Here is a 15,162-nt window from a genome sequence, read left to right on the forward strand (position 1 = left end):
GGGGAGTTTTAACCCAGAAAAGTCATCTTTTGAACGGCGTGTCGGAATCCTGTCCTTGGGATGCAGCTTCATGCTAAAAAGACACCGGTACGAAACATAATTTTCCTAATGTGTAATTACCAAAGAAATTGAATCTCTCCGGTACAAAATATGGGAAATATTAAAAGAATAATGACACATTCCGCTGACCATCAGCGTATAACGTATAGTTCTGCCCTCCCAAGGCTTCTTTACGGCCCTTTCAGAAGAAGGGGGCTCGTTTTCGGCCTGATCTCACCTGTTCATTGTCTGCTGACTGCAGACAGAGGGGGGGACAGACAAAGAGCACTGGATAGATTTGTTGTGGGTCTGTGCCTTCAGTGTTTTCCTGCAGTATTTCCCTCATCGATCGCTTCTGTTTTTTTCCTGACAGATTCAGACGAAGACCGTGTCCCAGTGTGTGGAATATTACTACACCTGGAAAAAACACGTCAGGTTTGGCGCCACCCGACCAGGACAGACAGCCAAAAGGCTCCAGCGAGGCACGGATGAGGTGGAGGCGGCTGAAGAGAAGGTAAGAGAACTGCCGGGGGTGGGTGCGAGATGCCCCATGGACGCATTGTCTCGGGCTCTGGGAAACAATCCCCTTCGCATTAAACTTGCTTCTGATGATTTTCGGGGATGTTTCATGACGTCCCAGTGCTCCGTCACAGGAACTGCCGGTGATCCGCCTCTGTGTGGGTCTTGCCAAAATGTTCCTTGCCAGGAAGCAGAGATGTGGCTCACAGAAATACATATTATTTAGGGTTTTTTTTTGATGGCAGCCACTGGGTAAGCATGTCACTTCAGTTCTCTGTAATTCTACTGTTCTGCTGAGGACAGTAGAAATAATATGGTTTTTCTTTCACCATCTGTCTTTGCACCCCATCCTCCCCGTCAAATTTCAGCATTGTTTTGGCTGTTTTAGCGTTCGGAGGAGCTCAGCGGGGCAGGCTGGGGCTGATAGAACGCGTTCCACCCAGCACACAAATAAACCCCTCACTGCCTGGGCCGTTTGGGGATGTTTCCAGCCAGTTTTTCGCTTTAGCTGTCCCCCTTGCTGAGGAGCAGGAGAAATGAGCACAAGCTGTCTGGTTTACAGGCTGGTTGCAGCCCAAAGAAGAGGCGCCGGCTTGGGCCCACCAAGAAGCAGAAGAGCAGCGAAAAGACACCCCGTGGCACAGGCAGTCCCTCCCGCCATCCCGGGGACGCTCCGCGCGGGGTTGGAGGCGCAGGCGATGCAGCTGGGTTTCCCTGCGGGCAGTGTGGAAGGTGAGCTGCTCGCTTTTTCTTCTTGAAACTCACTGCTTTGGGCTCAAACAGATGGAAACTCTCCGAGATGGCTGGGGGGGAGCAGAACTAAGGGCAGCTGGAGGATTCCCACTGTCCCGCCGCCACCTGCTGCTTTTGTTGGACTTTTAGCTGAAACCGCTGTGTTTTCCTGTGCCTTTGAACGCCTCACGGTCTCTTCCCTGAGGTGTTGGGGCACCTGTCCCATGCCGCACATGGCCACGTGTTGTCACGACCATTTGTTTAATAGCCGCTTTTCCTCTGCGCCTGTTGGAGCAACGAACCTGTCGGGATTGTTCCTGCTCAGTTCCATCCTCCTCCCGTCTCCCCTGCACTCGGGGCTCCTCCGTCTCCCGCTGACTGCAGCCACAACGGTTTCTCTCTCTCTCTTTGAAGGCCCTTTCCTCCCATTACAGGCCTGGGGCAGTTCATCTCCTTGGGCGAGAATCCCAGCGTTTCTCCTTTGTTTGGCTGAGAAAAAGGTTCCACTGAAGTTCCTTCTTGCGGTTTGCGGCCCGAGTTCTCCCGCGCTGCAGTCACTCGTGCCAAGCGACATTGCTCGTGCCACGCAGAGCCACTCGAGTTTCAGTCCGACCCGATTTTGATCCATCGTGATGTTAATTCTCCTATTTTAATCCCCAATGATCTGCCGTGTTTAACCAACGAGGTCCCACCCAGCCGGGGGTACCGGCAGAGACTGTGTGGCACCACGCAGCAAAACGCACAAGAAACTCACAAAATTAGAAGTAATGAAACGTCGTCTAACAAATTTTTTTTTCTTAGAAAAGGAGTTAAAAATCCCCGTTTGTTTTTTCCCTTCCAGGGTGTTTGGGACAGTCAACGGGAGGAACGCGCATGTGAAATACCATCGCCCACGGGAGGATCGGAAGGCCCTGGAGACGTCTTCAAAGGGCGGCGAAGCCGGCAGAAGCCCAGAGGGTGACCTCCTCCCGTTGGCAAGTGGGCAACTGCCGGTGCAGCCCAGCAACCAGGTCCCTTTCCACCACTAAGAAAACCCCACCCACCATCTCTCGCCTCCAGCAGCGCCTGAGCTCTGCGGAGGGTCCACCACCACGAGGTCACCCCCGCTCCAGAAAGACCCAGAAGATAAGAACAGCAGAGAATAAGGTATTGTATTTAATAGTGTTTCCCCCTTAGGTGATAGTGATGTGTAGATTTTCGGTCTTAGTTAGGCATCTTTTAGCTCTTAGTTTTAGGCTTTAGTGTTGTTCTGATAGGAGTAAGGTTTGTTGTTCTTCTGAGAGGAGTAAGGTTTTTTTTTTATGTGTTCTCCTCAATTTATTAAATTGAGCTGTTGAACGTTCAAGTCCTGGGGCTGCTCTTGCTGGGTTTGAGCCAGAAATAATCGAAGCCGTCAAAACCCGTTCTGTGCGGTTGGTGGTGCGAAGCAAAGGAGAACCTGGGCCTGCGCCACACAGTGCTGTTCCCGGGTTGGTTTTCCCACTGGAGAGCGCAGCGGCACTGCCATGACAAAGCCGGCAGCAGGATTGGGGCGGGTGAAGGCATTGGATGTCTGCGAGGCCTCTTGGTTATTTGCCAGAGTCGGCGTTGGCCTTTCGTGCTGCGCTGTAGCGCCCATCGGTGTTTGTTTGCACAAATAACGCAGCGTTTGGCAGTGACAATGGTGGTTGGGTTAGTTCAGGGAATGACATCTAAAGAAGGGGGCTGGTCTCTGCTGGCGGTGTACCGGGAGGGAGAAAAGGTTTACTTTTCGTTGCCAGGCCACCTGATTTTCATGGCTTTGGTTTTGTGGTTTTTTTTTTTGTTTTTTTTTTTTGTTTTTTTGTTTTTTGTTTTTTTTTGGTTTTGTTTTTTTTTTTTTTGTGTGGCTGAATATTCCCGCCCGGTTGAAGCAAATCTGTATTTTGGTTCTGTTTTGTCTTTAAAGTATTGATCTTCAGGTCTGGGCTATGGTAAACTTCTTTCCCCAAAGCGCCCGCTTTGCAGAGCGGGTACGAACATTCTCCTTTTGTTTCCCATCACTTGTATTTATAAAAAAACTACCCTAAAAGTCAGAAGAGGCATCGGCGTGTTCACACCTCTTCCCTAAGCCTGCTCCTCACTGCCGGTGCTGCCCAAGCGATGCCAAAAAGGCAGGAGTTTGGGAAAAATACCCGGCACCCTATCTAACTGTGGTGTCCAAAACCCCGCGGGTCGATTTAACCCCCCACTGACCCAGGGAAGGGCTCCACGTGCCAGTTCCTGTTCCAAGTCTTGTTGCTGTTTCACATTGATTCTAAAAAATCAGAATGTGGATGCAAGAACAGAATTTGGACCAGATTCTCTGGCACCAGGACAGTGCACCAATGCTCCAGGGCGCTTTCCCCAGCAGCGAAGGCCTGGTCTGGCAGGAGGGCGGTGGCGGGGATGGCGAGGTACTGCCGGCTCAGCCGCCCCACGGCCGGGAAGCGATGCTCGTTCTTCTTCCACCAGCTGGCGCTGTGCTTGCAGAGGGGCTCCAGGATGTAGTTTTCCAGTTGCTGGTGGATCTCGGGCATGCTCTCCATCGGGTCCTACCCCAGAAGGATGTCGTAGCTACTCTGAGACGGGGCGCTGGCGCATGGGTCCTTGCGAGCAGGCAGCTGGCTGCCAGCATCTGCGCCCGTGGCTTTGGAATCTGAGTTTGGCACCCCAGACTGGGTGGCAGATGGGGACTGGTGGTTGCAAACCCACAACAGCGTGGTTCTCACTGGCTGGTGCAACTCGCTTCTCAGGCTGGGGCTGAGAAACTGCATCTCCTTGAAGCGCGGGTCCAAAACAGAGGCGATAACTGCTGGGCTTTCGAGCACTTTCTCGAATGCAGTTCCCTTCAGTTTGGAAGACGGCAGAACACGGAGAATGGCATTACACGCGATCTCCTCCTTGGTGTATTGATTGGACAGGGAATCAGTCAAAAGAGAAAATAAGAAAAATTAATTTGTTTTCTACTTGGATGGCAGAAATCTACGAGAGGCAATAGAAGTCGGATGGTTGAACAAAATCTTGCATGGCTTTGAGTTTGCCCTGAGCTGACAGCTGCAAAGCCTATTGTGAAACCTACTCATTTTTGTGATCGTAGTGATTTTTGTTTGTGTTTTGTTTGGATGTCTTAAGAGTATCGTTATCAAGCAATTATCTCCCCCCCAGCCCCGCCATGCCCACCAGCAGCAACGGGCTGATGGGATCCTCAGCTGTCAGGTGGGGGGCAGCGGCACCAGGGCAGGGAGGGCGATGCCTGGTACCCCCGGGCGGGCCATGCCGACGGTGTGGCTGGAGAATGCTCCATGGCTGCTCACTGCGGCATTTCTCATGGCTGGGGGGAAACATGTTGGGAGCAGGGGGTGGGGGTGAATGGGGGAGGCAAAGCATCTGCAAGGGGCTGTGAGGGCCATGGAAAGGGGAGTGAAGGGCATCTGCAAGGTTGGAGGGGGTAAGGAGGGTGGTAGGTGTCTAAAATAGGGTGCTGGGGGTGTGCAAGGAGGGGGGACAGCAGGCCGCTGAAAGGGGGTGTAAGGCATCAGCAAGGCATCTGCAAGGCAGAGGGGTGGGGGCTCAAAGGGGGAGGCGAGGGGTACCCAAGTTGGGTGCGGGAGGGATGTGAGGAGGGGAGGAAGGCACCTGGGCAATGCCTGTTGGGGGTCTCCCCACCAGACCCCCCCTCCTCCGCATCTCGATGTGACCCCCTGGTGATGCTGTGGCCCTTCAGAGCAGGGGGACAAAGGCCACTGTCCCCACAGAGCCCCATGCCACCTGGTCACCTCAGCTATTGTCCCACCGGGCGCTTGCACGGATGCGCCCGGTGTTGGGGTGCAGGCAGGAGGTGGCTGGGTGGTCCCCCCCTCTTTCTGCATCTCCTTGGCCCGGGGGAGGGCCTGTCCGCCCCCCCGCTGCACCCATGGGACCCAGCTGCAGGAGGTGCTCTCGGGGGCAAACGAGAGGTGGGGAATTAATTAATCTGCCCTGAAATTACAGCTCACGGGAAAGACTGAGAGGAATTTGCGTCTCTGCCAGCAAGGGAAGACGGTCACGTCCTGGTGATGCTCAGCTGTGACCTGCGTGTGTCCCCCCCTCACAGCCCCACTTTGGGGCTCTGGAGATGTGTCCTCTCCCGGGTCCAGTCCCCGTCACAGCCCAAATCCTGGCTCAGGAGCCGGAGGGGTCCCTGCAGGGGATGGTGCTGATCCCCACGATAGCAAAGGAGGGAGCCACAGGACCGGTGGCTTCGTCTGGGTAGGATGGAGATGGAGAGGGGCGAGGAGGGGGGTCTCCTGCTCCACCACTAGAGCAGCTCCCCCAGTTTGGCCCCTCATCCCCTTATAACACTGGGATCAGTGTTATTAATTACACTTTGCGCGAGATTAATTACATCAATCCTCCCTCCTGCTGCTGGTGGCCAGTCCAGCTTGTGAGTGACGGAATGAGGGGGCTGAGATGGGAAGTTTGCCTGCTCGTGCGATGCTTTTGGCCTCCCCTGGCACCGGGAGGACTCAAAGCCGGACCTGAACCTCTGCTTTGTGCTTTTCCTCATCCTCAATTACACCAAAGCTTCCCCAGGGAAAGATTTTTCTTTCTAACTGGAGGAGTTGCACTGAGACAGGTAAACTGAGGCAGGACAGTCAAAAGTCCCTCTCTCTCCTGCTGGGACAAAAAAAAACCTGCAGCAAAATAATAATTTGGAGAAGTTTTCTTGAGAGGGAACAACACTCTCTGCTCCGAAAGTCAAAAGTGAGCTTGCCATCCCCTTTCCCAGCCCAGTTTCGATGATTTGATGTTTTCCAGGCGCCTGGCAGCAGCGGAGAAGGACAAAGAGGGAAGGCGAAGTGTCTGTGAGTGCTGGTACCCATCCTGGGATGGGATAATTCGCTTTCTGGAGGCATCTCTCCGTCCTGCTCCGTCCCATCCCAAGCCCACGCATCCACAGATCCCATAGACTTATTAAATCCTTAAATCCTCCAGCGATTTCCTCAATGAAATAACCTTTCTGAGTCCATTTGGGTGTCTTAATCGGGAAAAAGAGGGTTTTGAGTGGCACCGTTTCCTTCGGTGGCATCTCTGTGCGAGGTTTGCCGCGATTTCTGCTGCAACAACTGGGGAAGGGCGATGGGATTCTCGGAGTGTCTTGCCACGGACCCGCTTGGCTTCTTTCTCCTGTATTTGCGCCTGAAGCTTTAATACTAAATAATAAAAAAGCAGCAGAGATCTGAGCTTGGATCCCGATGGGATTTTAACGGATTAGACCTCATTGTCACCCTCCTTCGCTGTGTTATTTTACACCCCGTGTCGCCTTTCAGGGCGAGCCGGGGCTGTCAACCTTTGTGCTGAGCAGCGCCGGGGAGGAAGTTCATGACAGCAAATGAATCTGTAGGCTGGAAATGAGGGATTAGCTCCGCTCGGAACATAAAGTAGGGCTGGAGATAGCTGGCGGAAGCGAGGAGAGTAAAACATGGGGCTTCCCTGGACATTTCCGTACGGCGTAGGACTTGGTCTGGCTAACGAGGGTTTATGGAAGCAGCGAAGGGACGGAGGCTGTGCCGAAGGGAGACCTCCCTGAAACACCCTGATTTGATGCAGGAAATGTTGATGAAAATCAGGGCTGCCCCATAACGGGCATTTCCCCAATGGTTTGTGCCTCACGTGGTCTTTTGGCAGTTTGGGCTTTCAAATACACCCAAACACTGTGTAACACCTTTTGCCCTGCCGAGATGCAGCGTTTCCACCCCTTTTCTCTATTCTGGATAGTTTTTCCTCAAAACAGAGCAGGTTTCTCCCCATCCGCTAAGTTTTCCAAGCGGGATCAGTATTGGGGTGTATGGCTTTAAATAACTGCCGGGGTCACCCTGAACATTCCGATCCCAGCAACGGTCGCTGTTTATGTGCTGGAGATGGTGCAGACTGGGAGTCACTGGGCTGCAGTCGGAGGGTTTGGTCCTCTGATTGATCTGGAGGCTCAGTTATCCCCCAAAACCAGTGACCGACTTGAGGATGAAGCAGGAGGAGCGTCCCAAAATGACACTTCTGGAAGAGTTACAGGTGGGAGGGCTGTGCCGAGGGTCTGCGCATCCCCCAAAAAGGGGGGGAGACTTCCCAAAATCCCACTGGCATGTCGCCAGAGCAGGGAAGGATGCGGGGGGACGATGCTTTGTGCCCTGCCGGGGGCAGGTTTAGCATCGTGGGTGGGAGCACGGAGCCAAAATGGTTTCTGAGAGAGAAGCAGACTTTCCCCATGTTGCTCGGGGGGGATTTGGGGAGCTGTGATGCCCAAATCGCTCCGTTTATTCCCACTCTGACACCCCTGTAACACACTCAAGCTCGCCGTTGTATTTAAATTGCGATTTTATTTCAATTGTGATTGTATCTAAGTTGCGATTTAATTTAAACAGTGATTTAATTCAAATTGGGGTTTTATTTCGGTGGCGATTTTACTTAAATTGTGATTTAATTCAAATTGGTGTTTTACTTAAGTAATGATTTTACTAAAATTGCCATTTAAAGCGATTTGATTAAGCCCCTTTTGTCCCGTGCCTTTTCTGAGGATGGGGTTTGGGTTTTTGAGTTTTTTTTCCGGTAAATCTGGAGGGGAGTAGACGCATTGCTAAGAAGGGACGGAGGGTGGTGGAGATCGGCGTGGGAGAGAGGACGGGAAAGCCACAGGCGCGTCATAATCCGGCTGCCGGGTGACGCGGGCGAGTGCCGGGAGGTGGCGGGGAGGTCACAGCAAGTCAGCTTTGAAATTAGTACTCGGGGGCCAGAAAAAGCTCATTCCCAGATGAGAACGTTTGTTCCTTTTGCTCGTTAAATTGGCTGGTGAGCGGGAGGTGTGAGCTTCCCGAGTGTCGCTGCTGCGCGGCGGCAGGTGATGCCATTCAGTCGAAGCAGGGATTTGGGGGATAAAAAGCAGATTTCTGGTGTTTTGCTCTTCTCTAAAGAGAAGGGTTTCCTGGAGGCCCTTTCAAAGTTGCAGTTGCGACTCGAGTGTGAGACGTGGTTGGGTTTTTATTTCTTTGAGTGTGGTGATCCCGGTGATGCCCTTCCCCAGCCCAGGGACAAGGGGAGAAGAGAACGCCTGTAATTCTCCTTTGGCTTTTAAGGCACAGATGCTCTTCGTGCAGCACTGGCAGTGGTATTTCAGCCAAGGAGGGCATTAGCTGTTAGCCTTTGGCTTTTCTTTTGAGGAGAAAAACGCAGTTTTGTGTGGAAAGCGGGCTTGCAGCAAGAGAAGCCCGAGCCTGGTTGGGCTGAAGACGAAGCTTCACCCTTGCAGGTTCTTGAGGGCCTTTGGAGGTTGATGGTGGCCATGTCCTGTGGCAAAGTGCCATCTAGTGAGTCCTGCAGGTATCACTTTTGGAGAATGAAACTGGCTGTGTTCAAAAGTGTGGGGTTGGGTTCCCCCACCCCACCCCCAGTTTGGAAATCCCTATTTTAGTTTTTTGAAAGGAACCACAAGAACGAAGCAGGAGGTTTGGTTTTGGTTTGAAACACTCAACTGTCTCCCCTTTTAGTAAATCCTTCCAGACTCACGGTATATACAATACAGGTGACATTACAGGTGGTTTTATTTGGGTATGGGAATAAAAACCTCCAAGTCCGTGTTTTTAGGGCTGTGCCTGGAGGAGGAGACACACAGAGGTGTGATGCTCTTGGGCTCGCGTGGCCGCAGGGATGGGTGATGACTGGGAGGACGTAAGGGAGCTCTCCTCACCCGGCCCCAACTTGTATCTTCTTCTCCTCACTAAACAGAGACACGACGAGGAGGCGGTGATTGACCAGGGAAGAACGAGCACCGCTGTCACTATTCACTATGAGAAGGAGGAGCTGGAAGGTGAGTCGGGAGAGGTGCCACCAGCCCCACGCGTTTTCCCGTCACGCTAACTCCCTGCCGCGTCCTGTGCTCAGCGTATGCATCACCTGCAAATAAACAAGCACAGTTATTTTCACATTGTTTTAATATTATGGCTTTTAGACAGAGGGGAAAAAGCCCCCATGGCATCTGCGGTGTGAGCGTTGGCCACAGAGCTGGGTAGTTCCCAGCTTGTTTTCTCAGAGGCTGCTCTTGGCTTGGAGAGGTCAGGAGAATAAGTTGATGGCTGCAGACACAGGGCTGTGATTTTCTTTTTTTTTTTGTTCCAGACTTCATTATCACAGGACTGATTGGATCTCCTCTTGTTGCCTTGTGCCATACAAAGATTTTAAAAATAATTACCTTCTGTCGCTGCTTAATGAGCAGGTCTGAGTGTTGTCCAGCCAAAGCTGGAATTTTAGACAAGGGTTGATATTTTCAGGGCACTTTTAGGTGACCCGGAGCCATCGCTTGTTGTTGCTCTATTGTTGCAAAGTTAAACAGGCTTGGAAAAAAGGATGTCTCTGACATTCAGGGATGCAGTGAAACTAAAATGAAGAGAAGTTGGTGTTTCCTCCTGGGATGGCTGTGCTGGTTTAATCGTGGCAGCGGTGTCAACCGTCTCCACAATATCGAGAGTGATGTGAACACTGCTTTTTTCGCAGGCCACCGCACCCTGTCCGTGGGCGTGCGGATGCCGCTGGTGAGGCAAAGCCACCGGTGCCACCGGCACCACCGACCCCACCGCCAGAAGCATCGGAAGAAGGAACGGGAGAAGGACTGTGCCCCGATGGAGCAGGGCTACCACTGTAAGTCCCGCCGCAGCGTTCACGAGCCTTCTCGGGGCTGTGTGGGTGCCGGGATCCTCTGCAAGCAGGTCCGTGTGGCTGATTTGTGTGGTTTGCTGTTCTTCTGAGGGAAAGTGGCATTATTTGGGAGGCAGTTGAAGGCATAATGGATTGAGGCTGGTCTTCCTTAGAGGGATCCTGCCATTAAAAATGGAAACGTGGGGAAGGAAAGTGGCCCGTCCTTATGCAGAGGTGCAATAGATGCTTCTCCTTCTCCGTGGCTCTGTGCAAGCCCGGCCAGACCCGGGGGAGAGGGGCCAGCCCAATATTTAGGGCTGAACTGGTGCCGATCGATGGCCACTTTGCGTATGAGCGTGACGGGTCGAATGCAGGTGTGGTAACGGGATTTATCTTCTGCCCCCAGACACCCCATCCCAGCGGGTGCAGTTCATCCTCAGCACCGAGGAGGACGAGCAGCATGTTCCCCACCACTTGTTCACTGAGCTGGATGAGATCTTCCTGAAGGCGGGTGAAGATGCCGAGTGGAAGGAAACGGCAAGGTAAATCCCTGCCGCTGGCTGCGGTGGCGGCCGTGGGCTCTGCCTTCCGCTCTCTGGGACGTGAAGCTTTGCAGCTGCAGGTGCCGATGCGCGGAGCCTTCTCCTCTTGCCGCCCCGTAGCTGCACCAAAGGGGTTGCAGAGCTGAGGCTGTTTTCTTGCAACGGGGCTGATCGTGCCCGATGTCCGCAGGTGGCTGAAGTTTGAGGAGGACGTGGAAGATGGTGGCGAGCGCTGGAGCAAGCCCTACGTGGCCACGCTGTCCTTGCACAGCCTCTTCGAGCTGCGGAGCTCCATCAGCAACGGGATGGTGCTGCTGGATGTTTGTGCCAACAGCATCGAAGAGATCGCAGGTACTGAGCACACTGCGACCCGCTGGGAACGGCCGAGCTCAATTTGCCATGGTGCCCTTCACTCCTGTATCAAACCCTGCCCCAATGGCACGTCCTTTTCCAGAACCTCCACTGTGTTTTTAAATCGTGGGTTGCTTTTTGGATGTAGACTGGGTGTACAACAGTCACATCAGCTTTTTCTCCCAGTATGGGAGCCTTTTGAAAGCAATTTGTGGGGTCAGAGAGGCGATTAGAGAATATTCTCTTGCCAGAAAGGAGTGTCAGGGCTTGGCAGGCTGCTCTCAGGAACACGGAGTCTGCCTAAGAGCTGAACCTCCTTAAATAAGCTACTTACTACAAGCTGTTTCTTCCCGTTCTTGGTTTTTTTTTTTCCTATTGCCTTAACATCCAGGATTTAAGAGCTTTAAAGGCAGAGTTTATCTGGCAGGTGACCAAGCAGCATATTTCTGTGGGGAAGATAATTGAAGTTAATTGAAAAAGCGGCTTTGGAGAAATTATCTTTGACTGGCAGGTCTCCATTCAGCCCTTGCAAGAGCTGGAGAAGTCGGAGCCGTTCTTAGCACGTTTCTCCCTGGGCTTGGCAAATTGCAGTCGATGGGCAAAGGAAACTCTGGGAAAGTCTGTGCTAGAGATTGCTTATAATTTGTTGACATGTGTCGAGTCAAGAAAGTCTGTCTAGAAACGCCAGATCTGGCAAAAAAATCACATTATCTAGGATGGGGAATAATTATCTGAGCGGAGTGATGAATAAGCACTTTGATGATGGCTTTTAGCAAAAGAGAATTCTTCCTTTGGCTGCAAAGGCTGAACTGCATTAAAACGTCTTGCTAAGCAAGGCTGAGCCCACGTTAGGGTATCCTGCGTGGCGCAGCCTTCGCCGGGGGCTTGAGGGGTCGGGGCTTGGGGACTTTCTGCTCTGATGGCTTCGTTTCCCGTTGCCATCTCCAGATATGATCCTGGGCCAGCAAGAGCAGTCCACGGAGTTTGATGAGCGCACGCGGGCGAAAGTTCGAGAAGTGCTTTTGAAGAAGCATCACCATCAGAACGAGAAGAAAAGAAACAACCTTCTCCCCATCGTCTGCTCGTTTGCTGACATGAGCAAGAAGCAGTTAGACGTGCATCCCCTCGGCAAGCCAGGTGAGGGTTCCTGCAGGGTTTGGTACCCGGTGAGGGTTTCTGCCAGGCTTTGGCACCAGGTGAAGGTTTCTGCAGGGCTTTGGCCCCATTAGACTTCTCCCGGCAAAGGAGAAGTGTCCCGATTGCTCCTTGCCTGTCTTTCTCAGTGTCTTTCTTTCTCCTCCCAACCCAAACACTCACTCCTCATCCATCTCCCACCACTGCAGAAGCTAAAAATGGGGTGAACCATGACAGCCATGCGATGGATCTAAGCAAGGTGAGACACTCGTAGCTTTCTTATGCCTTTAGGCCAGATTTGCTCTTGCAAACTTGGCTGCAGAGTGTTCTGCAGAGTGCGGTGGGCTTTGCTTTTGGGGTAATGGCTGAAAATCCCTTGTCGTGCCCAGGCGGAGCTGCGCTTCATGAAGAAAATTCCCACCGGGGCTGAAGCGTGCAACGTGCTCGTAGGAGAGCTGGATTTCCTTCGCCAGCCCATCGTGGCATTTGTCCGCCTGAGCCCGGCTGTCCTCCTCTCGGGCATGACGGAAGTTCCCATCCCAACGAGGTCTGAACGAGAAGTGCAAAGTTTTTATTTAAAAAATAACCACCACAACAAAACACCAAATTGCACGCATCAGTTGGGCGTCCCAGGGGAACACAGCCAGTGAGAGCAAGCACGTTTCTCCCACCCACATCTCCGTGCTTTCATTTCTCCCTTCCCTGCTGGAGCTTTTAAACCCATTGGCCAATTTTAATGAAAGTTGGCCCCAAACTCAAATTTGCATTTGGTTTTGATGCGTTTCAAATTCATCACTGGAGTCAGTGAGCCTACACATCCCCCCTGGAGCCACGCTCTGGGCTGGGAGCTCCCAGGGATTTCCTTGGGCGCCCTTTGAGTGAGGCCATGTTCTTCTCTCTCATTTTGGTTTTCTTGCCTAGGTTCCTGTTTGTTTTGCTTGGACCAGGAGGAAAAGCCCATCAGTACCATGAGATCGGCAGGTCCATGGCTACTATCATGACGGATGAGGTGTGACGAGATAAGAGATATCTCTGGGTCATTTTTTGGGGGCTTCACCTCTCCCTGTCTCTGTAGTAGTGAGGAAGAGGGTTTGCTGTCCCTGTTAGCTGCCTGCAGGAGGCTAAAATCCCACCTGGGCTGCAGCCCGTGCCTCATCCTTCTCCCCAGGGTCCCCAGCACGCTGTCCCCAGTGGTGGCATTGCCAGGGCCAGTGAAACTTCTCCTCTTGAAGCAGAAGGCTGTGGTGTGCCATGGGGGACGGGAGCCTGGTGGAGATGGTTACAAATACTGTGATGCACAGATTTTTCCTTTGGGGGAATATTTCCTGCCATTTCAATCCAACAAGCGATTTGGGGGAAATGACCTTGCATTTAGCCAAGAGCTTATTGCACTGGTTAGGACATCCGAGATGGGTCATCCTCTCACCAGGTTGTCTCCTACGGCAGGTTTTCCACGACGTTGCCTATAAAGCCAAGAACCGGGCTGACCTGGTGGCTGGCATCGATGAGTTTCTGGATCAGGTCATGGTTTTGCCGCCAGGAGAGTGGGATCCCTCCATCCGAATTGAGCCCCCGAAAAACGTCCCTTCGCAGGTGGGTGCTGCGGCAGAAGGAGGCACGATGGGGACGGGCAGGAGGGCAGCACGGCTGGGGGTGCTGCTCAGGGGCCCAAATTCACAGGTCACGTACCCAGCCCAAAAAGCAAAACAAGCCAGTGGCTGCAAAGACATATCTTTATCTTATTTCCATTTTAACAGGAAAAAAGGAAGGTGCCAGAAGCTCTCGATGACAGCGCTTCTCACAGCAAGCCGGAGAAACACAGCGGTCCTGAACTGGAGCGGACAGGAAGGTGTGAACTGAAATAGTTTGGTGGGGTGTTTTTCTGTTTGCCCCTAACATCTGAGTGCGCACCTCCCTTCTAGCAGAGTTTTGGGGTGAACTGGGTCAGTGAAGGGGCTCCAGGTTCCCAGCTTGGTCCCCTGGGCTGGGTGGGTGGGAGGTTTGGGCAGCTGGGCTCAGCCGCAGCATGGTTGCACACAGGTTTTCTTGCTTTGGGGTGGAAGCAGATGTGTAAGTACCTCCAGGTAGAGCTCTGCTGCTTCTCAAAGTGAGGGACTGTTGCAATAAGAGGGGACGGGCTCTCAGGTTTGGTCTCTTTTTCTTTTTGTTGGAGGGGTTTTTTGTATGCCTCAGTTTCTACTGGGGCTAAAATGGGAGAAGGAGACTTCTTTTTAGCAACAGAAGTTACTCTGTGCTTGTGATTGTCCTTCCTCAGCCAAGAAAACTTAATGCGGTCTTCCACAAAAATGGTTTATTTTTTTTTTTCCTTCCTCCAGGCTCTTTGGAGGTTTGATCCGGGATGTGAAACGAAAAGCCCCCTGGTTCTGGAGTGACTTTCGGGATGGTCTGAGCCTGCAGTGTCTGGCGTCCTTCCTGTTCCTCTACTGTGCCTGCATGTCCCCCATCATCACCTTCGGGGGACTGCTGGGGGAGGCGACCGACGGCCACATAGTGAGCACCTCTCTCTGTTGGGTGGCACAGGGGAGGACAAAACTAATGCAAAAGTCCTTGCTGCAGTGAATTTGCACTTGTGTTTTTCCCCCTAATAATTTAATTACTCACTGCTGCCTCTCTTCCCCGGACAGAGTGCCATGGAGTCGCTGCTGGGCGCATCCATGACCGGCGTGGTGTATTCCCTCTTTGCTGGCCAACCTCTCACCATCCTCGGCAGCACCGGCCCCGTCCTCGTGTTCGAGAAGATCCTCTACAAATTCTGCAAGTAAGGCTGGCTGCTGCGGCCAGGTGCTGCGAGCGCCTTTGGAAGAAGGCAGGGATGGAGAAAGGATGTTTTTCTTAGTGGTAGTTGGTAGATTTAAGTTGTCTTCTGTGTCACAGACATCACGCGCTGCTGCTTTAGTATGTGACGGTGCAGGAGCCCTCGGTCTCTGAAGGATGGATGGGTGGTTCGGGGTTTTTAGGGTTAAAGTGAAAGAGCAGGAGGAGGAGAAACCACAAGGATGTGGATGCCCGAGATGGACTGCACAGGGAAGATGAGACAAATGACTCTGGTTTGGGAATGAGGGAAGATTTGCTTTCCTCTCAGTACAAACTCGGGCACTTTTTTGCATGATTTTTGCTGGAAGTGGAAATATATTTTACCCACATATCCAAAGAGTTTTCTGGT

The 15,162-nt window shown here is 52.5% G+C and overlaps 1 protein-coding gene across 1 annotated transcript in view; it reads left to right on the forward strand.

Moving 5' to 3' along the window:
• LOC309682468 (electroneutral sodium bicarbonate exchanger 1-like) overlaps positions 1 to 15,162 on the forward strand; it is a gene marked incomplete at both ends in the record, with an annotated part of 119,314 nt that overhangs the window by 95,406 nt on the left and 8,746 nt on the right. The window contains 11 exons of the mRNA XM_082496558.1: positions 9,046 to 9,127; positions 9,811 to 9,954; positions 10,358 to 10,493; positions 10,684 to 10,844; positions 11,793 to 11,947; positions 12,374 to 12,525; positions 12,900 to 12,987; positions 13,425 to 13,571; positions 13,736 to 13,827; positions 14,315 to 14,489; positions 14,624 to 14,757. Of these exons, the coding sequence (XP_082352684.1) occupies positions 9,046 to 9,127; positions 9,811 to 9,954; positions 10,358 to 10,493; positions 10,684 to 10,844; positions 11,793 to 11,947; positions 12,374 to 12,525; positions 12,900 to 12,987; positions 13,425 to 13,571; positions 13,736 to 13,827; positions 14,315 to 14,489; positions 14,624 to 14,757 (1,466 nt within the window). The remainder of the gene's footprint in view (positions 1 to 9,045; positions 9,128 to 9,810; positions 9,955 to 10,357; positions 10,494 to 10,683; positions 10,845 to 11,792; positions 11,948 to 12,373; positions 12,526 to 12,899; positions 12,988 to 13,424; positions 13,572 to 13,735; positions 13,828 to 14,314; positions 14,490 to 14,623; positions 14,758 to 15,162) is intronic.

The sequence above is a fragment of the Vanellus vanellus genome (assembly GCF_965231255.1).
Source record: "Vanellus vanellus genome assembly, chromosome: 29".
NCBI classification, from domain to species: Eukaryota; Metazoa; Chordata; class Aves; order Charadriiformes; family Charadriidae; genus Vanellus; species Vanellus vanellus.